The following is a 26,479-nucleotide window of genomic DNA, read 5'->3' on the forward strand; positions in this document are numbered from 1 at the left end:
TGACTCCGCACGTGAAAAAGCTGAATGCCTCAACTCTGTGTTTGCCTCTAAATCTTGTGTCCCAAACCCATCCCTCTCTGTACCCACCGTACCCAGTCGTACCCAGCTGCTCCTGGACTCTGTGTCCTTTCCTCCTGACAAGGTGGAAAAGTTTCTGTCAACCCTCGACTCTGATTCTGCAACTGGTCCTGACGGCATCAGCCCACGGGTCCTAAAATCATGTTCTTCTGCTCTTTCACTCCCTCTTTCTGTTCTCTTCACCCTCTCTTTTGCTCAAGGTCATCTGCCATCTGCTTGGAAATCAGCCAACATCACCGCTTTGCACAAAAAAGGTGCAAAAACAGATCCCAGCAACTACAGACCAATCAGCCTTCTCCCAATTATCAGCAAAGTCATGGAATCCATCATTGCTTCAGATATTAAATCTTTCCTCTTCTCCAATGGCTTGATCTCTGATCATCAATTTGGTTTCAGACCTGGTCACTCTACTCTGGACATGCTGCTTCTGCTTTCTCAACAATGGATGGAGGTCCTCAACGCCAAACAGGAAATTAGAGCTGTCTCCCTTGACATTTCACGTGCCTTCGATACGGTCTGGCACCCTGCTCTGCTCACCAAACTCTCCTCCTTTGGTATCCATGGAAATCTCCACGCATGGCTGGCGGGCTTCCTCTCTGGTCGTAGTCAACGTGTGGCCCTGAATGGGTTTCTCTCATCTCCTCTTCCTGTTCAGGCTGGAGTTCCCCAAGGTAGTGTTCTGGGCCCTATGCTTTTTCTGGTCTTCATCAATGATCTCTCTGACTCTCTTGAAAATCCTCTCTATCTCTTTGCTGATGTCTCCACTCTGCCGCTCCATTCCTCATCCCTCAGATCGGCAGTCTGCAGCCTCCTCACTCTCTGCAGACCTGGACAAAATCACAGACTGGTCAAACAAGTGGAACATGTCTTTCAATCCTGACAAATCTCACACTCTTACAATGTCTCTCCGAAATGACCGACTGGACAACCTTCCCATCTACTTTCTCAACAATCCTCTCCAAGAAGTTCTGTCGCTCAAGCTTTTGGGTCTCACTATCTGCCATGATCTTTCTTGGGAAAACCACATTTCCAAGCTGGCCTCCAAAGCCAGTCGCCGACTGGGCATCCTCCGTCGTGCGAAGTCCTTCCTTGGCACACCTGAGCTCCTCACCACACACAAGGCTTTCATCCGCAGCTCAATGGAATACTGTTCCCCCCTCTGGGCTGGTGCTCCTGCCTCACACCTTGCTCGGCTTCACGCTGTTGAGGCCAACGCTTTCAGAATAATTGGAATCTCCTGCGATGTAGTCAACTCCGAGGGCCTTTCACTCACTCACCGCAGGCAGGTTGGTGGTCTTTCTGTCTTCTACCGACTCCTCTCTGGCCTTGCTCCCCCAGCTCTCTCTGTGCTCTGTCCCCCCAATATTCCTTCAGGTCGCACAAGATCTGCCTGCAACCCTCTTATAGTTAAACTGCCAAAGTCTAGGCTCTCTGCTCACCTTCACTCTTTCATTCCCCTTTTCTCCCGCCTCTGGAACAAACTCCCCCACTCCCTTCAATCCCACTACTCCCTCCACGTCTTTAAAACAGCTGTTCACCACCATCTCTTATCTTCCCCCATCGAAAACCTTGATCTTTTCTACCCCCGGTAATTTACCCCAGAGTCCTTGCAGTGTTCATATGTTTTATTCCTCTCCCACCTCCCCCCAAGTCCTCCCGATGTCCCTGCTCTCAAATGTTGTGCTTGTGTCCTTCCCCCTCTCTCCCCATCTTGTCTGCCGCTCCCCTTGTTTTTTGTGTTTTGTGTGTCGGTTTGTCTTTTTGTGTGATTAATGTTAGCTCTTTCACGAGCCTCGATCTTGTATACAAAATAAAAAAATTTTAAAAAGCATTAGCGTTAGCCGCTCCTTTGCGACTTTGTAGCCTGGCATGGTCTTCTCCTTCGCGATAAAGGAGATGATGATGTTGGAGTGACGTAAAGTCGCACATAATGACGTTCGCTGAACTGAAATTTACTCTAGAAGAGTGGTGTAAAGTCAGATTTGACGTAGGTCGAAATGGCGTAAAACGGGGTATGACTATGTATATACAGTTTATTCGACGGGGCAGCCTCGTGGGCCTCAGCCTAGTTTCAAGTGTGCTTATAATCTTCTTTATTTATGAGATGTCATACAGATGTAAATGAACACCTGTTTTATTCTGCATGCGTTGCACGTGCAGCGAATTTAATCTCCCTGTGCCTTGTATTATTAAGAAAACCCAAAAAAAAAAAAACCTGTATGCTGCCCTTCAGGCTCGGTTTGCAAGCCACCGTCTACAATTCCAATGGAAGAGGCAAAATAACTGTTATGGAATTTTATTTTGAGTCTCAAATTTCTCATCAAAAATAGACCGTGGTGAACACACATTCGTGTTGAGAGATTGGCCTTGAAAACCCACCTTTATGAAGGGGGACAGAAATCTGTACAGCCACACACACACTGACATTGTGTTTTGTATGATACATACATACATACATACATACATGACATGCTGTATTGAGACACTGCACTGGGAATGAATGATCCACTGCTCATTTCTGACCACCTCCTCCATCTCCACCTGATCCACCTCATAAATATATGGTGTCTTGTTTCCTTTTAAAATGACCACCTGTTTTGGGAAATACTTTGTGCTTGGGGTGGTCTCTCCAGATGGGATCGACTGTGATTGTCATTTATTTTGGCAGCTTCGATTTTTATTTTCTGCAATGCTCATTTTGATGTGACGTGAAAATTGTCACAACTTGCCGTTTTTTTTGGTGTTGGTGTTTTTCAGCACATTAATGCCAGGAAACAGATCATATCGCAGACGTGCAAAGCTTGTGGTTTCCGTGGCATTCTCGATACAAAACACAAGCTATGTACTTTTATTCTGAAGAATCCCCCAGGTGAGTGTCTGTGCAAGTCCGTTTTCACTTGTAGCATTTTTCTCCCTTTTCACACCTCTTCACACAGGCATGAGTGTGGAAGAGTTATTTGGAGCGTGGGGGGAGGGGCGTTGAGGATATTTTTGACAGTTTTTTAAATGCAGAAGCCAGATGTGTGCTAATATAAACATCACAAATTTAACCAGTGAGCATATTTTGTTTATTTTTTTTTCAGTAGCTTATGCCACCCTTCGCTTTGCTGACGGGAATATTGAGGGAGAAGTGAGTGAGGCGGAGGGAGAAGGAAGGGAGGGAGAAGGAAGGAAGGGAGGCGGGAGCGAGAAGGGAGGAGGCAGAGAGTTGGTCTGGGAGGGAAGGGGTGGGGTGGGGGGGGGGGGCGAGGAAGGGGGCGGGAAGCGAAAGCAAAGGTACCTGACAATGCTAGGTCTCTCCTCCAAGTCCTCCCCCTGCCTCCTCCTCCTCCAGACTGACACCTTTTCCCCTCCCTCCTCCCACCTCCACCCTTTCCCTTCCTCTTCCCATCCCTCCCTCTGGACTCCCACCTCCACCCTTTCCCTCCCACTTCGCATCCCTTTCCCTCCCTCCTCCCACAAAGTTACCTGGCATTGCTTGGGATCGAACGTACATCTATTGGACTACCACAATCAAGCACATGTTTCGAGACAAACATTTTATTTATCAAGCTTCAAAATATTGAACAAATATCAACAGAATTGAACATCTTGCGATAATTCACCAAATGTCCGTCTGTCCGTTCGAAGGTACCGCAAAAACGGCTGAACCGATCGCAACGATATTTTGGGTGGGTATTCCTGGAACCCCTTGGAGTAAAATAGGCTGTTTTCCCAATTTTTTTTTTCCCAATTTTGCAATTTTCCAGTTTTTCCAAACACTATGGAATAATATTTACCGATATGAACAGTGATGTGGCTTTTATTGAAATTCTACAAATACTGTTTAGATTTTGATGAGAATTATGAACCTGCCGTGAATGTGGAAGTGGACAGATTATGGCAATGCGCGGGTTTGATAATATCCCAATACAACCGTCATCGTAATGTTTAATCGTTAAACGTTAATCGTGTTAATCGTTTTGTTAATGTCTCAATTGATGATTGGAATTGAGTGAATACAATTACGATTTTGAATTCGTAATTGTATTCACCCACCCGTACGGAACTTCACATCAGATTTAAATATTTGTTTGTCACGAATGTTGTTAAAAGTTTATTATATTAATGCTATTTAATTTGTGATTGGAGTTATGCTGTTTGGAATGAAAAAAGAGATATCGAGTTCAAGTGAATGACGAAATGCAGCGACGGTTTTACGTTCTAAACGTGAAATTCGCAGATCGCTATATGCAGATTCGCCATTGACTGGGAATGGAACTCACGTACCTGTTTGTTTGCGAACGGGTACGTTTTTCATGGAAGTCCTTCACGAACTTGCTGTCCATGTCTGACGTGCGACAGAAGGTACTACAGGAATGTGGAATATATTGGTTTCATGCTTTAGCATCTGCCGTTTCTGCATTGTCTATTTGCGTACGGCCTCCCACCGGGTACCTCACTAGTTGTTGTAATTTGCCTTTGGGTACACAATATTGAATTTTCCCCCCTCCCCCCCCCCCCCCCGCCCATCAAGGGCCAAAATAAATAAATTATTTGGTGTTCCAACTCTAGAGCAGCCCACATAAAGTTGACCATGTGACAAGGACATTCAAAATCTGTTTTGTTATCAAACAATTGGAATGCACTCTAAGCAACGACATAGGTATACGGATCCAAATCGCTTGTTTTTACATTTTTGCAGGGTGGATATTTCGACCAGTTACCGAAGGTGGTAACCTTTAAAAAAAAATAAAAAATTTCTACAAGCTCTTCTTACACTCTTGAGAGTTGTGTCGTTTGAGCAGTAAAATTACCTTTAAAGCGACGTTTCAGTTGTTTGTTCTATGTTCGGTTTTTTAATGAGGTCGCATGACTGCTTCTTCGCCTATTTTATCGATCATTGTGACAGTTATTGTACACATCTGATACCATATTTGATGATCGTAGCTCACCATCTCACCCATTATATAGGTGTCCGTCGCGATTGACCTTGGGAGCTCAGAGGAGTAAGGTCACAAACATGCTAGAAAATCCCAGCCGTTGCTTCACTGAATTCCCTTTGTATGCATGCAAAGTTTCGGGCCGCTAGGTTTCATGGTCTTGGAGTTGTGGAGGAGACGCACACTGACTGACACACTTTCTTTTATTATTACAGATACATTGTCTAGGCGCATGAAAGAGCATGGACATGGGGCAGATCAGGACACAACACAACAAAGGGAATAGCAAAAGAAAGGGGAAACGCCAACAGCAGGGCGGAGGGAGAAAGTAGATGGAGACGGACAAACGAGGGATGCAGGTAGCGATGAGGGTTATGGAAGCATGCAAGAGGTGGACAAGATGGATACCTAAGCAAAATATTTTAGGAGGTGGGAGTGGTTTTTTAATGGGTGAGGGGGGAATAATTGCTTTGGATGGAGGATGACTTGAGATGATAGTGAACTGCTGTCTTGAAGACTCAGAGGGACGAATGGAATTGAAGAGTGTGGAAGGTGGTTCCACAAGCAGGAAAAGAGGTGAGTATTGGTTCTGAATGTGGGCAGTTTCAATGGAGGTGGTTGCTGGTGTGGACCAAGTGTCATGCAGTTACTTTGGGTGTGGGAGTGGGGGTGGAGGAGAGGAGAGGAGGAGGAGGAGGGGGGGGGGGGTTGGGGGTACAGAGCACGGAGAGGGCAGAGGGTGCAAGACCAGAAATGAGGCTGAAGAAGACAGACCACGGACCTGTTGGTGATGGCGAAGTGATAGGCCCATCGACCCGGCTTCATTGTGAGAGATTAATATGATATTGAAAGCCTTGGTTTCCACAGCGCCAAGCTGAGCAAGATGTGAGGCAGGTGAATCAGCTCAAAGGAGAGAGAGCAATACTCCAAGCTGTGGATGAAAGCTTTGTAGGTGGATAGGAAGGAGAGCAGGTGTGCCAAGGAAGGACTTTCTACGACGGAGAATGCCCAGCCGTCCTCTGGCTTTGGAGGCCAACTTTGAAATGTAGCTTGTCCAAGAAAGAATGGCTGAGAGTGAGAACCACGAAGGGTTAGAGACAGAGACAGAGACAGAGACACACACACAGTTTGTTCTCAGGAGTGAAAGACGTGTTTCAGGCGTTTGATCAGTTTGTGATTTTTGTCAAGGTTTCGAGGGTAGGGGCCTTGGCTACTCCAGCTTTGACAGAGGATTCCGTTGAGAGGAGAAACGCGAGAGTGGATGAAGTCAGTAATCCAAGAGTGGAGTTGGCCTTGGATTCCATAGGCAGACAGTTTAGAGAGCAAGGCCGGATGCCAGACTGTATCGAAAGCTCGAGATATGACCGGAGAGACGGCCCTGATCTCATGTCTGATATTGAGGGCCTCAATCAATCGTTTGGAGAGTGGAAGCAGCATTTCCAAGGTAGTGTAACCAGGTCTGAATCTGAATTGATAATCTGAGATGAGTCCTGTTGGAGAAGAGGAATGATTTTATGTCAACTGTGATTATGGATTCCATGACTTTGCTGATGATTGGAAATAAGCTAATTGGTCTGTAGTTGAGGGGATCGGTTTTTGCACCTTTTTAGCTCACCTAGAACGTAGTTGCGGGGAGCTGATGGGGATGGCAAGTCGTCTGTCCGTAAACACTTGCAACTTCTTCTCCAAAACTGCTGATGTGATTGTGACCAAGCTTGGTTAAAATGATATTTGGTACGTTGCAACTGAAGTTTGTTCACGGCATTAAAAAAATCGGGGTCTATTGGGGGTCAAGGTGTGTCCAGATTAACCCCCCCCCCCCCCCCCCCCCCCCACCATCCACCTCTCTCTCCCAAAATAGGTGTTTGCTTTTTCTTCTGAAACTACCCACATTATTTCGATGAAACTTAGCCATAACCTTCATCAACCGTGATGTAGCAAAGTTTGTTCATAGCATTGCCCCCCCCAAAATACAGGGTTATGGTGAGGTTTCTTTTTTGATAAATCGGAGGCATAGCCGTAAAATGCCATTCAGAGAGGGGAAGCCACACATACGCAGCACATCATCGAATCAGGAGGTTACTTAACCATGTCATCGAAAGTGTTTTGACGCCCTGCTGAAACCTACTTGCCTACACCAATCTCAATGCTGCACCAACATGTTATTTACAATCGCTTGTTTTTATTGGAAGTGTAAACACCGAAAACTGTTTGGCAGTGTTTACAGGAATGCTGTTTATAAGCACTCGTGTTTCACGGAGCTGAGCTGAAGTTTGACTAAACACAAGAGTTGTGTAACTCATTCGAGCGACGTCGTGATCTTTCCCGGGGTATAATCAAAGTCTTTATCAGTTGTTTATGGGGATCTCGAAAAACTATGAAAGCCTCTTCTATTAAATAAGGTGCGTATCTGTGTGTCTGTAAATCGTAGGGGGGGAGAAAAAAAAAAAAAATAGGACTGGTCCCATCTCCACCAAATTTTGCAGATGTGTTGATCGTTCCAAGGGTAAGGTCCATGAAAATGCAGAGATTTCTCATGCCTGTTTGCTGAGCATGTTGCGCTAAGCTTGTTGTGGTAGGTATGAAGTGCTGCTGAGGTTCACTTTTTTTTCTGAATCTGATTTATATATATATATATATATATATATATATATATATATATATATATATATATATATATATATATATATATATATATATATATATATATATATATATATATACATGTGTATATATATATATATATTTAATTTTTTCTGTCCTGTCATGTGTTTATATTTGAAACCTTTAGAGAGTGCTGAAACCCCCACAACCAAGAAAGACAAAGACAAAAAACCTGGAAAAGAGCGTAACGGTTCCGTTGCGAGCTCTGCTGCAGAAAATGCTGCTCAACGTGCTAACGGAGGCGATATTGATGCTCCTGAAGCAGTGGTATGTTGATCGGTGACCCTGATTTTGTTTTTATTTCCTCCGACTGTTGTCCTGCTTTAAGAAACGTGAAGACGCTGTTGAACCTTTGCCTTGCAAGTCCTTTTTACTTTTAACAGGCAATCGAGCGAGCATTTAAACGTTCCGACTTGTGTGTATCTGAGATGAAGATGCAAAGGAGGAGAGCACTATGTATAATGTATATCGTTTATCTGTTATTGAAAGAACCCCGCCGCTCCCCCCTCCACCCTCCAAGGAAGACCAGGGAAGAAAGGCAACATACAATTCGTGGTGACGACGGGTGGACAGAGCAAGCAAGATAGTGAATGTTGGAAAGGAGGAGAGGAGCATATATTTTGGAGGGTGGAGGGTGGAGGGTGGAGACTAAGGAATTTCTTTCAAAACTTTGTCCAGTGAAAGTCAACTTTGTCAAGGTGCATTAATTGGTGGAGACTGGGGTTAGCAGATTGTGGTGCACTGCCACCTTGAAGTCCTGGAGGGAAGAGTGGGATTGCTGTGCCTGAGGAATGTGGTTCCACAAGTGGGAGAAAACTGGAATGAAAGGAGTGGAGTTGAGCAGTGGATCTGGATTTTGTGATAAGATGTTTGTTGGAAGGGCATGTGCATTCTCGGGAGTCTATCTGGGGAAGGTCAGAGTTGAAAGCAGAATAAGATGGGGGGTGGGGGGGGGGGGGTTGGTGGGTGGAATTAGAGCCTGTCCGTGATTCGATGGGATTGTTTTCATTTATTTATTTTTATTTTACAGGATCTAAGGCTTGTAGTGGAGCTGCCTCACACACATGGACAGATGAATACACAAGATCCAACACAGGACTGTTAAATGAGACAAACACAGCCACCGAGCTTGGGGGGAGTGTGGTCACTTCTTTGGGCACTCTGGGTACTAGTGACATCCTCATAAATGGTGTCACCTTTTTCTCACTGCACACATTTCCTGAGGAGGAATTTCCTCCTCCCCATGGATGCCATCCTTTGGTGATTGTCTGTGCTCTTATTCTTTTAAATTCTGAACATCAAGCAAGGAAGCAGCACATGCGATATATCAAGTGTTTGGCATAATATGAGTCAGCCGGGGTTTGATGCGCCGATCTCCCAGACTTAAAGTGGATGCTCTTTAATCATTACACAACCCAGTTGTGATGCACATTTGTTGGAGATGCCAAGGATGTTGAGAGTTTTGGATTCTACAGCATCCATAAGAGCACAGTATTCCTTTGAGATAGGTTTACCAAGGAAGGGCTTGGTGCAACGGATGGTGCCTTCTGCTGCTGTCCTCCATCTGATCTTTTACACATCAGCCTATTATTGGGGTGGTGTATTGTACAGCATTAAGTGGAGTCACCTGCATAGAAAAAAATGGTTATCAAAGGTATTCAATAATTTTAGTAGTGTATCAGGAACAAAATTTCCCCCAAGACGTTGCTTTGGGGACTTCAGATTTTTCTGTGTGAAGATGACAGGATTCCATTGATAGTAACACACAAACTGCAAAGCAAGGTGATGAAACAATGGAGTAAATTCCCTCTAGCAGATGCAATGTTTCTATGGGGTTCGGGTGGATGGCAGGTGTGCTCTTTCCCGTCATGGAGTAACGCGGTAGTTATTTTATCAAATTTAACATCGGTAGATATAACATGTTTCTCCTCTCCTTCATTGCATTTCATACGCAGATGTTATTTTATTATTTAAACCTTTTGCTGACATGAGTTTCAAAATGCGTTTGCCTCCCTATAAATATCACTTGTGCCAAATCATGTAAATATGCACCGTTTGAAGAACGTCATAAACGTTCCTCCTCCTTTAATATCCTGCTTTGATGGTGGGGAGGGGATTGTTGACGTCAGGTATAATTAATTGAAATATGGTCATTATTTTTCCCACTCCTCAAGAGAAGACAAATGATGAATTGCGAAAGATGATGGGAATAGAGCCTGTGATGGATGCTGTGAAGAGGAACAGTTTGAGATGGTTTGGTCATGTGTTGAGGAAGGATGAAAGTGACTGGTTGATAAGAGTGATGGAAATGAATGTAGAAGGAAGTAGAGGACGGGGAAGACCGAGAAAGACTTGGCGAAAGATGGTGGAAGAAGAAATGCGGCAAGGGGGTTAACAAGGGGAGATGCAGAAAATAGGGCAAAATGGAGAAGATTGTCATGGGGACCGCAAGGCTAACCCCCGCTCTAGCAGGGAAAATGGCCTTAAAATGCATGTTGTGTTGTTGTATTTTTCCCACTCCTCCACCCATCTCTGGCTGCTTCCAGGCAGGTGCAAGTGATCAAGTTGCTGCCGTGTGGCCATCATTCATTTTGTAATATAGAAAGTGGAAAAACAATTCACTTCACACGAATGTTTCCCTTCCTTTGCAATCAAATGGCCTTTATGATGAATGATGACAAAGCAACAGAAACTCACCAATTCCCTTGAGTGTGGTAGCATTGAGCGATGCAGGATGTGCCACAATGGAGAGGAAAAAAAGATTGTGTGTGTGTCTTTGTTTGCCCCAAACAATTCTGCCCCATAATTCTTTACTCGTATTCTTGTGTCCAAGTGAACCAGGAACCAATTCGAAGTTGTCCAGTAAGATGTCGACCTTTCAAAATATTGCCCTCTAATTTGTAACTTCCTGCCTTCGCAGCACGATGGAAAAGAAGAGGATGACTGGTGTGAGGAGACAACTGAAGAAGCCTGCCGTCGCCGTATGGGTGAGATGAGTGAACATGCCCGGAATCTGACACTCACTGATGATCTGGAGAGACCACTGGAAGAACGTGTTGACCTGTTCTACAACTTTGTCAAGGTTGTATATTGGCTGTAGTTGAAGTATAGTACATAACTATTGTGTCTGTGTCTGCGCTATCTACGTCTGTCTGCCCACCGCCTTGTGCGTGCATTTTTCAATCGGGTGTAATTACTTGAACCCACAGAAATTCCATGAAAATAATATGTTTGTATACTTCACGTAGGTTAAGGAAGACAGCATATATCGATGACTCCTGCAAATTCCTTTAAACCAAGATGAGCAAAGACTTATTTAAAATTATTATTATTATTATTATTATTATGATGATGATGGTGTGAGTCGTCACTTTTGACGAATCTCACCCTCTTTGTTGGCGTGCTCACTGCTCACTAAGCGTTGTGCGATGGCTATACAGACCAATGCGGAACTCAGTGATGAACGCAAACATCGCAGGCATAGACTGGTCCTTGCGGAGATGGAAGTTGGCAGTTTTTTCCTTCCTTGCCCTTGCTGTCTCTTGATAGCAGGTCTCTTTCATTCAAAGTGGTCCAGGCCTTTGCTGAAAATGTTGCACCAAGCTGACCTGTTTGTGGCCTGATGTTCCCAGGTGACGACTGGAATGGCACAAGACTTGAGTGTAAACTTAATGTTGTCCTTTATCGCGTTTCCTTTGTCCATCACATGACCGTTTACAAGATTCTTTTAACTTCTCTTTGAAGTTTGTGTGTGGTGAAGATCAATATAAAGATATACTTACCACGTTCGAAACATTCGGTGGAATTTCCTCTGACATCTGACTATGAAACCTTAATTTCTGAACAATTCACGTTCAAGTTTCTGTTTAAAGAGTGTGATAAAGATTCAAATATGAACATACATGGCTGGGTCGAAATGTTAGACGGGATTTCCTTTGATGTGCTTTAGGCGTCATCTATGTACACTGTCGTCCTAAACCTATGTGAAACGTACAAACATACAAATTACGGCTAATTAGCTATACAGAAGATAGAAGGGCTTTGAAGAAATGGTCTTTCTTTGGTATGCATTCTAATTTGTCTGATTAAGCTATATAGAAATAGCATGGACATGCTTAGCCTGGTGTAGGCTTAGCGGTTAGGGTGCCGGCTTAGGATCCTGGGTTCAAATCCCGGTCGATCGCTAAATTAACGCCAGGCGGGTTGACTCGGCCTGTCATCTTTCTGAGGTCGGCAAATTGAGTACCAGTTCACTGGTAATTCCCTGTGTGTCGCAAGAGGCGACTAACAGGGATGGCGGCAGGAAGGGCATCCGGCCATAAAACATTGCTTCAAAATGGGGACCATGGCACCCTAAAAAGGCCAACCCCTGCTCTGTGGGGAAAAATTGCCTCTGAAGGTGGTTCAAGCTATTTAGAAATAGAACGGGACTCGGCAGAGCGCATATCTCCGCCGGGCTGGACAGTTTGGTTTGTATTCCACTGATCGGCCAGATCTGGATCCATACCTGAACCAAAATCGAATTCGCTTGTTTTTGTCACCGACTGATTTGTCCACCAAGTTTTGTCATGACCCGTCAGCAATGTTTTGAAATATCATGTTATATACACAAAGAATTAAGTTAAGCACCCCCCCCGTTTTTTTACAACCTCGCACATTACAAGTTTGTTGTCGTCAAAACAGTGTAATATACCCATGATATTGCTATATTTTCTGGAGAAGTGATATTATGGTCACATAAAAACATAACAATCATGCCGTTTTCAATATTTTATTCTGAATAATTTAAGGTGAAATTTTTTGGGAATTTTAGGCATATTTTCACCTCAATTTAAGTATGGAGCTATAGGTCCATCACGGACAGTGTGGATGACGTTTATGTTTTCTAACGTACAGTCATTGTTCTGAGAAGACCTCTAGCGATCTTTGCGTCAATAACGTGTGTAGGACCCACGTGATCGGATCACTGACTCAACCAATCACTTTTTTTCACTTTGATCACTCAATTTCATCAATGGATAATTGCTAATGTCATACCAATCATTATTTGATCTCACATACCTTAGAATATATGCCAATGTATACATATACACAAAGAATATATATTAGGGGGTGCTTACCTTAATTCGTTGTGTAGGGGTGCTTAACTTAATTCTTTGTGTATATATTGTTTTTGGCCAAATCTATCAATGGTGAAGAATCACATGTAAAATAAATAAAAAAATCCTCGTATCCGGATTTGGATCTTCACCAAAATGGAATCGATTTTCTCGTAACGCACTCGAGCAGGCCACCGCGTTTCGTCCGAATCCGTCCACAACTTTTTGAGGTATCCTGCTCATAAACACAGACAGGGTGAAAACATAACCTCAGTCCACCTTAGGTGGCGGAGGTGATTACCACTATTGCTTGGGGACAGGGGTACGAGTATAACTTACAGTAGTACTATTCCGTCCAATGACGTGTCACTGATAAGTGAGCACTTCCTGGTCAGTGTCTATAAATTCCACACTGTTGAATCCAGGCTTCATAAAAAACGCAAGCACAGAAGTTTGAATTTTTTTACCTCTTTAAATCGGGATCAGACATTTCACAAAACAGGTTTGGTTATGGTTTAGTGTAATGTCTCAAGACATGGAGTTAAGAATATGCCTGGTTAGTTTAGCTATTTATGACAATAGATATTATTTTCCAGGCCATGTGGTCTGACAATTTGTACACAATACACCAACAAACCCTTTGGGCCTAAAAGTCACAACTCTAGAAAGCATCGAAAGGGCTTTGTTGACCAAAGCCCCACTGTCACAATGCAGACTTCTTTCATGAGGTGAGTAAAAGGGTCAAGGGCAGACAACTTTGTCTGCATTTTCCCTGAAAAAGAAGATCTGTGTTGCCATGCCATTGAAGACATTGAACTGTAACTGCCAGAACCAGGTCGAGTCAAGAAGAGAAGAGCAAAAACATTCACCTTTGATACTGACACCCTCGACGAATATACCCTCAAAGAGGCACACTGCAAATTCTGGGAAATGTCAACCCCCCCCACATTCCCCTCCCCTGGGTCTTCATTCCCTCCCCATACCCTACTCCACCCTCTTACTCTCATGAGCAAAATACTGACTGGTGCATAAGAAGAACTAGTGCTATGTAGCTTTGTCCTGCTTTCTAAGTTTACATTTGAAACTGTGGCTTTTCACCCCATACACTGACATTTTACCACAAAGCGGGGTAAAAAGTAATGGTCCGAGAGCTAGGTGGATTTTATTTGACATGGAAACTACAAAAGCTTTGTCATGCTGGTGTGGTACAGGTAGCTTACCTGACCCCAGAAAGCCAATTCTTAAGTGCAGCTAGCGGTGGGTGGGGTAGGGGGCGCCACTCAAAGTACCCCCCAGATTGGTTTTATTTGACATAGAGACTACAAGACCAACTCATATGCCAAGCGGTAGGGTGATCTCCACTGACTACAAATCTGCAACTAAAGAAGAAAATTTCTGGTGGGGAGGTCACTTAAGAACAACATTAATTAGTGCTAATTAGGCCTTTATTTGACATATAAGCTACAAAACTGAAATCACATACAACATGTAGAGAATGGTCCCCTCATCAATAAACAACAACTTAAGAACAGAATATGTGGTGGTAAGGTCACTTAAGAAGAGGTCAAAGGTCACGGAATAGGGGTTTCCAGCTCTTAATTACTGTTTGATTACAACATGCCACATGATACACACATGGCGTTGTCAATGAAACCTATATCAGTGGAGCCTGAAGTGAGACATGAGAAGCAGAAATTTTTCCAATCTTACCACTTCCTTTGATTTCAATCAGCGAAAACATTTTAAAATGTACCTATTTGGCCCCCATGGCTATTTACACAGTTATTTGACATGTAAGCTACAAAACTGAAACCACATGGAAAATGTAGAGTACGGTCCCCTAATCAACGAGCACCACCTTAAGAATAAAATTTGTGCTTGGGAGGTCACTTAAGAACAGGTCAAAAATGCCAATTTTGACTGAATGACCTTTGAACTAGTTTTATTTGACATGTAAGCGACAAAACTGAAACCAGATTCAAAATGTATAGAGAATGGCCCCCTCAATTTAGGCTGGGCCAAATCGGAGGTGATTTTCCTAATTCAATGTAATTTACCTAAAAGGTGTGAGTGAGTATCAGGAACAAAATCATGAAAAAAAATTTCAAAAATATTGACGTTTTACGGTCAGACAGCCCGTTACCATAGCAACAGTTAGACAACTCAAAAAATGCCTAAATTGACGATTTCTCAAGCTGTGTTTGACCCCCAGAGTTGATTCTGGTACCAAAAGATGCAGAATTGAAAGCCAAGGATGATTGGATAGCTTAACAATGTCTGTGACACAATTCAATACCACTTTTATCCAAAAAACTGATTTTTGTCTGAAATTTCAAGCATATTTATGGAAAAAAATTGAAAATTTTGCTTTTTAATCATAGGATAACCATTAATCAGATTAAATTTACTTTAAATTGTCTTTTACAACCTTGTATTGTCCAGTTTTTATAACTGTTATAACGTTGTTTAAATTTGGCCATCTTCATTTCAATAAAAAAAGTTAACAAAAGCAGCTTACAATCATTAATTTTAATGCCTGCTTTCGGTTGTTACTGTAACCATTCATCAGGGCGTTCAAGGCGCTCTTGCACACATCAAGGATAGGCGCTCTTGTCTTCGATACAACGGCAGTGAACTCTGGGGTCAAGAGTGGAGTCGTAGTAAGACTGGAGACTGAGTTTGGCAGGAGTCTTCTGCAACTGGCGTGTCGGCACCACATCCACGAATTGGTTGGAGGGGCGTCTTGCTCAATAGTGTATGGCCCCACCACAGGACCTAATGAACAGCTGTTCAAGCGACTGCTCAACACCTGGAGTGAATTGGACCAGGGCAACTACACATTGGTCGAGGTGTCTGCTCAACAGAGAGAGCTGGCTGGCCATGTACATGCCACCATCACCTTCCTTCAGACGTGGATGGACAATAGCACAAAGGAGACTCTTTGACACGACTACCTGGAGCTGGCACACCTCACACTGCTGTTTCTTGGAGGGACTGTCCCTGATGGTATGAGGACCATCACTATCAAAGCTCCTGGGGCATTCCACCACGCCCGTTGGATGAGCAAGACTTTATACACTATAAAGGTGGCACTCTTCCGTTGGCAGCTGGGAGATATCTACACACCCGAAGAGCTGGAAGACATAACCAGTCTCGCTGCATTCATGTCAGTCTTCTACACTAAAGCGTGGTTGACATGTACCAGTGCTGCAGATGCACCATCTAACGACATGTACCTGTTGAAGAACCTCCTCAAGGCTGAGGCCAGTATCGCAAAGAATCCAACAAAGTGGCCTGCCAAATTTCTGTCCTTTGTGACTGTGGCCCGAGAGAAGCTACAAAACCATTTGTGGTACCTCTCAGAGATTGGTCTCTTTGGCACTCTTCTCGGACAGAACGTCATCTGACAAGCAGACTATGAGAAGGGCTATGCTCAGGTACCATGGGACTGCACATAACATGATACAGGAGATGCCAGCCTCACAGCAATTGGGGAGTAAAGCCCTCAAAGACTTTGTTGGTTACGACTCTTGGAGCATGTTTGAACTCTTGGGTATTGACTCCAGTTTTGTCAAGCTCCCCGTTGCACAGTGGCCCACCTCAGACAGCTATCGTCATGGCAAGGAAGTTGTGGCCAAACTCCCAGTTGTCAATGACGCAGCAGAGCGGACACTTGGACTCGCCACAGATTTGAACACTAACAAGGCCCCCAAATCTGAGGCGCAGCTCCAGGCTCTATACAGGGTTGTGAAGGGCGTCAGGGAGAAGCTGCATGGACTGGCAACATCCACTGAGGTTGTGACTAAAGTCATTGGCCTCCATTGATTACAATTGGGACTAGGTTTTTTATTTTGTTATCAATGTTCAATGTCAGACCTTAAATTTGAGACAAAAAAGCTTAATCAATGACTAAAGTTAATTTAAAGTACATTTAATTTGACTATAGCTCTGATTAATGATTATCCTATGATTAAAAAGCAAAATTTTCATTTTTTTTTCAAACAAATGCCTTAAATTTGAGATAAAAATGAGTTTTTGGGATAGAAGTTGTATTGAATTGTGTCAGACATTGTTAAGCTTTCCAATCATCCTTGGCTTTCAATTCTGAATCTTTTGGTACCAGAATCAACTCTGGGGGTCATACACAGCCTGAGAAATCATCGATTTTAAGAATTTTTTGAGTCGTCTGTAATGGTTGCTATGGTAATGGGCTGTTTTACCGTAAGACGTCAATATTTTTGAAAAAAAATTTCATGGTTTTGTTTCTGTTACCAGCCACAACTTTTAGGTAAATTACAACCTTGTAGTATGAAAAATTGAAAATCACCCCTGATTTGGCCCAGCCTACCCTCGTCAATAAACAACAAGTTAAGAAAAAAAATTGTGGTGCGGAGGTCACTTAAGAACAGGGCATTTAACCCTCTCAATCTGATTGGAAAGTTAAATGGCAACTACTGTACACTGTACATCGATAACACCTGGATAATTAAGTAGGCCTAAAACTCGAGCACAAAACACTCCTGCACAAGAACCAAACACTGAATGCATCCTTCGACGAATTCCTAGTGTTTAGAATGTTAGAAAACGTATTGGAAACTGTTTGCAGTGCCTTGTCCTCCTGTAAGTGTAACATACATTGTATCTGAGATTTGAAATTAAGAGTTACTGTTCGTCATCTTCATCGGATTGCAAAATGTCCATCAGAAGAGCAGGGTTCAAAGTTGTCATTATCCTCGGCATCAGTTTCAGTTTCTCCTTCATCAGGAACAAGAGATCCAGGTATCTGTGGTCCATCAAACCATATGACATCGTAGGCTTGCCCTTGAACCTCCCAGCCATTTTCTGCAGTTGGCTGTTGACATATCATCTTTTTGTTGGCATCCGCCCACATTTTGGCAACAAATGATGCACGCTTGATTTGCTGGGAGACCTCGGCTTCACACGGTGGTATCATGGTTGCATCGATGCCCCGAAGGTTCTCAAGAGGATTCTTCGCTGTGGCCTTTGGTGCATATGTCTTCTGAAACACTTTATAGCGGTGTGCATTGAGTGAAAGTGCTTGAATTGGCTTGGCTCCATACATTCTTGCAGTGAAAGACATGATTACTTCCACTGAATCCAATCCCAAGTTGTCCGTTGCCATCTCTGCAAATGCGTCTTGAGCATCCTTATAACCCTCAAGAATTTTGGAAGGGACGTTTCTTTCCTTTTTTGAAGAAGGCAGATGTGTAATCTGATCCCGTCAATGCATGGAAGCCAGCTCGTGCTTGACAGAGTGGGGTTTCCAAGACTTTGCTAATTGCAGTGATGTCTATGAATCGCCTGTCATTCCTTCCCGATGTCCCAACATCCATCCAAATTTGTGCTTTGAACTGCCTGCAGTGATGCAGCAGAATGACGGCGACATCTGTATCTGATGCCCTGACTGCTATGTTCTTCGCATTTTCCTTGTCAATGTGACTAACATGAGTGCAGATCAAGGTGTCAGCTTCTTCATGATTGGTTTTCAAGGTCTCTACTTCTTCCTTCATGACTTTCCCATCTTTCACGTAGAAAAGGTAGCATGCTCCAAGATACGAGAGATACACAAGTCGTCCTTGAATTATGTCTGCATATTGCTGGGCCTCCCATTCCATTGCCAGGAATTTTGGTAGCTGCTCTTTGAATGATCTTGACTTTAGACAATCCAAGATATTTCTCGGGCGGTGCTGTTCACGTCCAGATATGGCGTATTCTTTCTTGTCTGTGGCATCCAGACCTCTTCTTGCTCTTTCACAGTCTTTTATTGATAGGACTGGATATGCGTCAAAGATGAGATGCACTCTTCCACGGGAGAGAGCGGTGACTTGTCTTAAAATGCCGGCTGCCAAGGCTCCATACGTTCCTGGAATGTGGGGTGGAAGAACATGTAGCAGGAACATACCATCAACCACATAGGCATCAACTGAGCTTGGTGTGACAGAGGGAACTTTGCTCTCTAACAGCTCCAGAAGGCCACTCTTTTCCGTCTTGACCATACAACCGTCTGTGCTGCACATGGACAGTGGAACCGGTGTCAGTGGATATGAAAAGATATGTTTCAAATCAAGTTTTCTCTGACAAGCAATGACAACCAGGCGTCCCATAAGGTCACGAGTGCACACAAGTGATGCAACACGTTTGTCTGTTACGCTTATTTACTGTGCCATTTTCCGTGAAGGTTCTGAGCTTCTCCCTTTTGATTGGCCGTTCAAACCGATTTGGATCTTCAATGCAGGCATCAACAAATTCGTTGTATCTGGCTTGTCCTTTCTCCCGGATGGCCAGCAAACATGTCTTGATGGAATCTGTCGCTGCCTTACCAGTGCTGATGTTGTACAGCCTATCCGATATTTCAGTGTACTTAAATGGATTGCAGGAGTCTTTTATCTGGTTTACAACCTTATGCAAATCGCTTGTGTCCCTTCTGATGCGGGCTGGGTGGAGTTCAGCTGTGATGTCTTCCGTTTGAGATAGTCCGGTCATTGCTAATGCCCTTGATATACAGACTTGGCATTTAATATGGAATATTTTTTTTGTGGGGGTGAACTTACTTTTCAAGATGTCTTAGAACCAAAATTCATTGGAATTATGTTGAAATTATTCTAGATTTTGTTAATGTGACCTTTAAAAGAAACAAAAACCACATTTGACATTTCGAAACAAATAAATTGATCCTTGAAAGTGATGTAAACTGATATCGAACTCAATTCATGGACAGTACTGTGTTAAACTTCTGTACGTTTTCCAGAAGAACTCTTTATTTTGCACATTAGCCAAATTTTTTTATAACAAAAACAAAAGTTCAATTACGACTGGGATTACGGACAGTAAAATTACAGTTCAGTACTTCGTGTAACCCCCACGAGCATTCAGGAGAGCACGTACACGTTGAGGCATGCTGTTCACGAGATTTGCCAAGGTTTGGACAGGAATCGCTTGCCATGCAGTGACAATAGCCTGCTGCAATTCACGCACAGAGGTCGGCTGCTGGTCCAAGTGGTCGATTTGACGCGTTAATTCTGCCCACAAGTTCTCTATCGGATTCATATCCGGGGACATGGCAGGCCACTCCATATGCTCTACACCACAGTCAGCAAGAAAGTGTTGGATCATGCGAGCACGATGAGGCCGTGCATTGTCATCTTGGAAGACAAAGTTTTCTCGAAAGGCTGCACGAGCAAATGGAAGCAATGTTTCTTCCAGAATGGCCCTGTACTTGAACTGGTTCAGGTTTCCATTCAGAACAACCAGGTCAGTTTTGCCCCCTGCATGAAAAGCAGCCCAAACGGTCACCCCACCACCTCCAGCTTGGACTCTTGGCACTATACAATCTTTGTTGTAGGCTTCATGCACTTGTCTGTGCACTCGGACGTGGCCATCTTGACGATAGACCAGAAATCTAGACTCGTCACTGAAGATCACGTGATTCCAGTGTCCTGGCTGCCATTGATGGTGCTTTCTGGCCCACTGCAATCGGCGCTGGCGGTGTTGTCTGGTCAGGCGTGGCTTTCTCAGGGGACGCCTGGCACGATAGCCTGCTTGAACCAGTCGTTGGTTGACTAGCCTTCTGGATACAGGCACATTTGTCAGTTGCTGCCACTCAGCCCTAAGCCGATTAGCTGACTTGGTACGGCCATTGCGGACTAACCGGTGCAGCTGGCGATCATCCCTCCTTGTGGTTCTGCGGGGACGTCCTGGCCTCGGTATTGGAGTAGGGACACCCCTCTGAGCATTTCTTTTCAGGATCTTTGACACCTGACCTTGAGTGATGCCATACTGCCGAGCAATAGCACGCTGTTTCATGCCGTAATTTCGTAAAGCCACCACTCCATGACAAACAGCATTGTCGAGTTGACGGACCATCTCCAGAGGAAGCGGCAATAACTTTTGGAGACGTGCAGCAGTTGTTTTCCACTAATACAGAATGCAACAACCCTTGTATACCCGACTGTGAAGCCAATCATCAAATGCACCTGTCCGTACATTTTGCCACGCCACCTGTGATATTATCCTGTTGTTGACTTCTTGCTGCGACAGACAATCAGTGACATGGTTCTTTCTAACAAATAAATCACTAAAGTGTAAAAGAAACTCGCCAGATTGATATACTGAGTTAAGAAAGTAAACCCAAGTCAAGAAAAAAAAAATATTCCATATTAAATGCCAAGTCTGTAATTGCTGCTCTGGTGGACTTGGTTAACATCCAGCGAAGACGTGCACTGAAGTTGTTTGTCATGGATGATATACCAGTCCGTCTGGATGCAGAATCGGCATTTACTGTCTGTTCCAGTGTAAGATCTACTGGGCATCTACTGAATGCCTTGTCAGTCCTTTTAACCGTAAAGACACCGTTTTCCAAGATAGAACGAAGTCCTGGGTGAGTACTGTCCATGTTTACCAAGTCCAACTGAAACTTTGTGAGCCACCGTGAGTAATTGACATGGTTTGTGGCGAAGAACAAGTGTATGATTGGTGTTAGTGCATGAGTGAACAGGTCCACGTCGTTTGTTCGAATTGCTCGCTCCAGAAGGTGGAAGTCGTGGATAAAGTCGATGTAAATCATCCAGAATTGGGCAGTTGGTCCATGTGTCCCTGATCGGGTTTGGACAGCATACTCCTTGTATGATGTGACACATCTTGTGAACGCAGAAGATGATTCTATTTGTGTCCATGTCTCTTCATCCTGTTTTGTTTGTAACCTTGAAAGTAAATCTTCAACTTCATCATTGCCTTCAAATGTCTCAAGGAATGCTTGGAAGTGTATCAGTTCAAATGCCAAGGCCAGTATCGGGTGCAACCGTTTGCATCTGTTGAAGTGCTTGCCACTCAGAAAACCATTCAGGGATCCAGCAGCTAGGACATCTGTGTCTCGCAGCATTTCTGGGCCACCAGATGCATCGATCAGTTTCCCTAGGGCTTTAAAGAAAGCCATTTCTATGTGGAATGGACCAAGCATGATGAAGACCTTGTCGAACCTGGGCGACTCGGTAACCTGAATCTGCATGGCAGGTTTGGCAGCATTGAGGTCATAGGTTACAACACCATACTGCTGACCGCACTCTTGCGCACAATTCTTTGTGGTGATTAGGGTATCCTGTATAACATCAAGCGACGTTATCGGCTTGTTCAAGTTTTTCATATACAAGACATTTTGTTCTGGAGTTGTGTCTGGGCATATCAAAGCATTGAATCCTACCCACATGGGAATGTTAGCCATCTGCAAGGCATGACATATCATCCATGCAAGGTCCTTGTCTAGAGCTAGCTTCCGATGAGCAGGCCGGTTGTCAACATCGGTGGTTTCATAATCAAATGTGCCCATTCGGGGTTTTTTACGGTATGGCTCAAGGGGCTGTTCCCGAACATGCAGTTTTCTCTTTCTTGATACTTTTTCTGGCTGTGATGTTGTTGGCGCAACTTGATTAACGGGTCTGCTTGTCCCTACCACATCTTTATTTTGATACAAGATACCCATTGTATCGTGAAGAGTGTCGGCTCCTGACAATGTCTCAGACAGTTCATCAAAATTGTCGAACGCCAAACCAAACACCTGATCAAGAAGGGTTCCCTCCGGACAGGTCTGCTCCGTACTCTGAATGGCATCTCCTAAGGATGTCTCCAGTGTCTCAATGGTGTGGTAATTGACAACATGGCCAAATCTGTTCAACATTTCAATCAGCTTCCTGCTACCAGTCATAGACTTGATTGCCATTCCGAGAATTATCTGTTTGGCTGGTTTTACTTTCCCCCTTTGAGTAACGAATAAGGCATCCTGGCTTGAGGACAAGGCACGACGTTTGAGTTTTGGAGTGTACAAGTTTTGATTGGGGCCCCCGTACAAGACCTGAAATAAATCTATCAACATATCTGGGACAGTAACTTCACCCTCATACAGGTTTTGCAGAGTGGGAGGTTCAGGTAGAGGTGTGATTTGTGCATGTTTGATTGCTTTACGCAAGAGTAAGGCACCCTTATGAATGACAGCTTCAGGCGATGCTGCATAATCATAGGCTGTATGGATAAGGTGCTCACCTAAACCTGTGGGATAAACAATGGCCCCTGCCTTTCTAGCCCTATCTTTACACTCTACCCTAATTGTCACCAAATTTATTCTGTAAATTTGTTGCCAAATTTCTGGCTGTAGAAATTGGAGTCTCACCGGCGTCTTCACAAAGCTCTTAGTACCGAGTGAAGATGGATGTAAGAAGTTCAGGCCTTTTGCCAAATATAACTGATTTCTCGATGTAAGCATATAAACCTAACAAAGAAATGCTACCTGCAATAGCAGTAGGCCTATGGAGAGACTGTGCATTGGAAAGGTAAGTACTTCTGCAACTGTGATGGTACCGAACCTCTTTACATCGAAAGTCTACACCAGAGATCAGTCCAAGAAGGCTGTTGTCCTTTTTATCAGCTGCAGCAGTTTTTATTTTTATCTCAGCTTCGAGAGTTTCACATTCACCAAGATGTTCTTCTCTACCACCCTTCTTCTTCCTAGCTTTCTTGCAAAACAGGCAAATGCGTGGGAAAATACCCGAGGTAGACGTTGACGGGGCAAAATCACATGATGAACGCAGGGTCTTCTCACTTGATGCATGTGTCTGGGTTTTTTCTGTTGTATCATCACGTGGCACGGCAGTAAAGTTTTTGTAACAGTTCACGTGATAGCCATGGCTACTGTCGGATTCATCTGACTGAATTATCGTATCGTACTTGGATGTGACAAAATTTCGTTTTTGTCTCCTTGCTGCTACATTGATGATGGATGACCAATGGTCTTCAGTGATGGGTGCGATGTTGCCAGTGGTCTCATCTGCTTTTCCCACATGGAGGATACACTTCCTGCCAGGGTCAGGAGCTACCCCGCTAGCATGCTCCATAATCAAGCATAGGCCTCACCTGAAATTAAAAAATGACATATGTTAGTGGGTTCGAAAATCAACAAAAGTTGGGGGCATGTTATTTCTTATGGAGAAAATGAAACATGGATCTCTGAAGGTTTTTGCATGTGTCGATTATAATGCTCCTATTATCAGATTGTGTGGAAATCAGAAACGCAAAACCTCTCTTTAAGGGCATTATAATGTAAATTAGATTAGGTATGTCGTTAATCGTTGACATGTCTGACAGGTCTTATAGTCCAAGATCTGGGTGGATTTTATTTGGCATGGAAACTACAAAAGCTTAGTCATGCTGGTGTAGTACAGCAGCTTACCTGACCCCAGAAAGCCAATTCTTAAGTGCAGCTAGCGGTGGGTGGGGTCCTTCAAATATTTCTCGGAATTTGGTGAATTATTTTCGAGTATGTTAGATGAGGAATCCTTGGAGTTTATAATTTACAGGAAATTGCTGGACAGGGAATTCCTCAAATATAATTTCTCGGAAATTGTTGAAGTATAGTTTGTACAGGCAATTCTAAGAAATTACTTGTAGTAATTTAGAAGAAATTTTACCTGTACTAATTTAGCAGAAATTGTTATAATAAATGTTACAGCTTTTACATTGTCTTCACAGTTTACAAGTTTCTCATGTAATTAAGTGCAGAAAACCCCTATTCCATGACCTTTGACCTCTTCTTAAGTACCCTTACCACCACATATTCTGTTCTTAAGTTGTGGTTTATTGATGAGGGGACCATTCTCTACATTTTGTATGTGATTTCAGTTTTGTAGCTTACATGTCAAATAACAGTGTTATTAGCCATGGGGGTCAAATAGGTGCATTTTAAAATGTTTTCGCTGATTGAAATCAAAGGAAATGGTATTGGAAAATTTCTGCTTCTCATGTATCTCACTTCAGGCTCCACTGATATAGGTTTCAATGACAACGCCATGTGTGTATCATGTGGCATGTTGTAATCAAACAGTGATTAAGAGCTGGAAACCCCTATTCCGTTACCTTTGACCTCTTCTTAAGTGACCTTACCACCACATATTCTGTTCTTAAGTTGTTAGTTTATTGATGAGGGGACCATTCTCTACATGTTGTATGTGATTTCAGTTTTGTAGCTTATATGTCAAATAAAGGCCTAATTAGCACTAATTAATGTTGTTCTTAAGTGACCTCCCCACCAGAAATTTTCTTCTTAAGTTGCAGATTTGTAGTCGGTGGAGATCACCCTACCACTTGGCATATGAGTTGGTCTTGTAGTCTCTATGTCAAATAAAACCAATCTGGGGGGTACTTTGAGTGGCGCCCCCTACCCCACCCACCGCTAGCTGCACTTAAGAATTGGCTTTCTGGGGTCAGGTAAGCTACCTGTACCACACCAGCATGACAAAGCTTTTGTAGTTTCCATGTCAAATAAAATCCACCTAGCTCTCGGACCATAACGGCCTGTAGAACTTAAATAAATCTCGATTTTTCATATGAACGTTTAAGTTGTCTCTGAAAAGAAGTTGGCACAATCTACTCCTAATGTGTCTACGGATAGTAATCTTATTATTTTTAAATAACAACCTAAAAATAATTACATCAGCATTTGCCAATTTTCTGACTTTTAGCTCCCCCTCCTGTACTCCTGTACTATTACTTTCCAGATTGCCATAGCTCTACAAAACTACCTCTCAGCCCCCTCTCATGACTACTACCCACCACCACATCCACTACTACTCTGACCCGCCCCCACCGCTACTACTACTACCCGCCACAACCACCACTACTATTACTCGCCGCCACCACCACTACTCGGACCCACCACCACCACCACGACTACCACTATTACTACCTGCTGCTACAGACCAATACTGCATTTACCTTGCATGCGTGGATGATTGTTAGGGGTAAAACTCGTGTTGTTTTTCGTGTACAGCGCAAGTGTGATGCTGGCACCCTCGACCAAGCTGATAAAGACTTGTTTGCTGAAGCCGAGCGCTTGGAGGTGAGGAACATGGGACCTCTTATTCTGAGTGAGCTGCTCCTCGATGGAAACGTCCGTGATCAGCTGAAGAAGTACCGTCGCCACTTTCACCGGGTATGTGCTTTGATTTGGATGGGGAGAGGAGAGAGGTTGTACTTGCTCTGTCGTATTGAATTCTGTTTTGTTCTGAAATATTAATGCTTCAATTTGCAGTTCTGAATTGACTCCATCTTTTTTCATTTGTTTTTATTTGATACCCTTAGCCCGTGCACACATCTCATGAAATAGTTTCAATAGTAAAAAAAACACCACGATAAAAAAATGAAAAACAAAAGGAAGCCTTTTATTCTTCGCTGTTTGAAAGAGCTAAATTGAAGCAGTATTATAATTTTCACATAGATTTCTATTAATTTGAAGCAGCTTTAACTTAATAATTATAAATTTCCTGGAGGTGTGGATTAATCTCAAGGACTTTTACATCATTTATTGTCTCTGGGGAGCACTTCTGGGTTTTTTTTTGTGGGGGAAGAAGGTGAAATAGACAGGAAGCTTTAGCCAATTAAATGTACTGTATAGACTCCAGACAAGTCCAAAGTATTGTGAAATTCCAAAGTAATCATATTACTTAACAGCAAATATATAATGGCATGTTTCTTAACAGCAAATAATATAATAATCAGGAGTGATCCAAGCAGCGGTCTGTTGCCTTGTCCACAGCCCAGGTTCAATGTTTGGTGCAATTGAAAATTACAATTTTCCCGTAGGTTTGGATTAATTTGAAGCAACTTTTGTTTTTTTGTTTTGAAGCAATATTTGTTTTTTTCTTTCCGAGGAGT

At 43.4% G+C, this 26,479-nt stretch overlaps 1 protein-coding gene across 4 annotated transcripts in view; it reads left to right on the forward strand.

Moving 5' to 3' along the window:
• The window catches only part of EIF5 (eukaryotic translation initiation factor 5), a 71,699-nt gene that overhangs the window by 25,839 nt on the left and 19,381 nt on the right, over positions 1-26,479 (forward strand). For all 4 annotated transcript variants that reach the window (XM_068132757.2, XM_068132760.2, XM_068132758.2 and 1 more), the window contains exons 5-8: positions 2,836-2,947; positions 7,792-7,931; positions 10,585-10,746; positions 25,596-25,757. In XM_068132757.2, the coding sequence (XP_067988858.1) occupies positions 2,836-2,947; positions 7,792-7,931; positions 10,585-10,746; positions 25,596-25,757 (576 nt within the window). The remainder of the gene's footprint in view (positions 1-2,835; positions 2,948-7,791; positions 7,932-10,584; positions 10,747-25,595; positions 25,758-26,479) is intronic.

The sequence above is a fragment of the Myxine glutinosa genome, chromosome 12 (genome assembly GCF_964187855.1).
Source record: "Myxine glutinosa chromosome 12, kmMyxGlut1.1, whole genome shotgun sequence".
Classification (NCBI taxonomy): Eukaryota; Metazoa; Chordata; class Myxini; order Myxiniformes; family Myxinidae; genus Myxine; species Myxine glutinosa.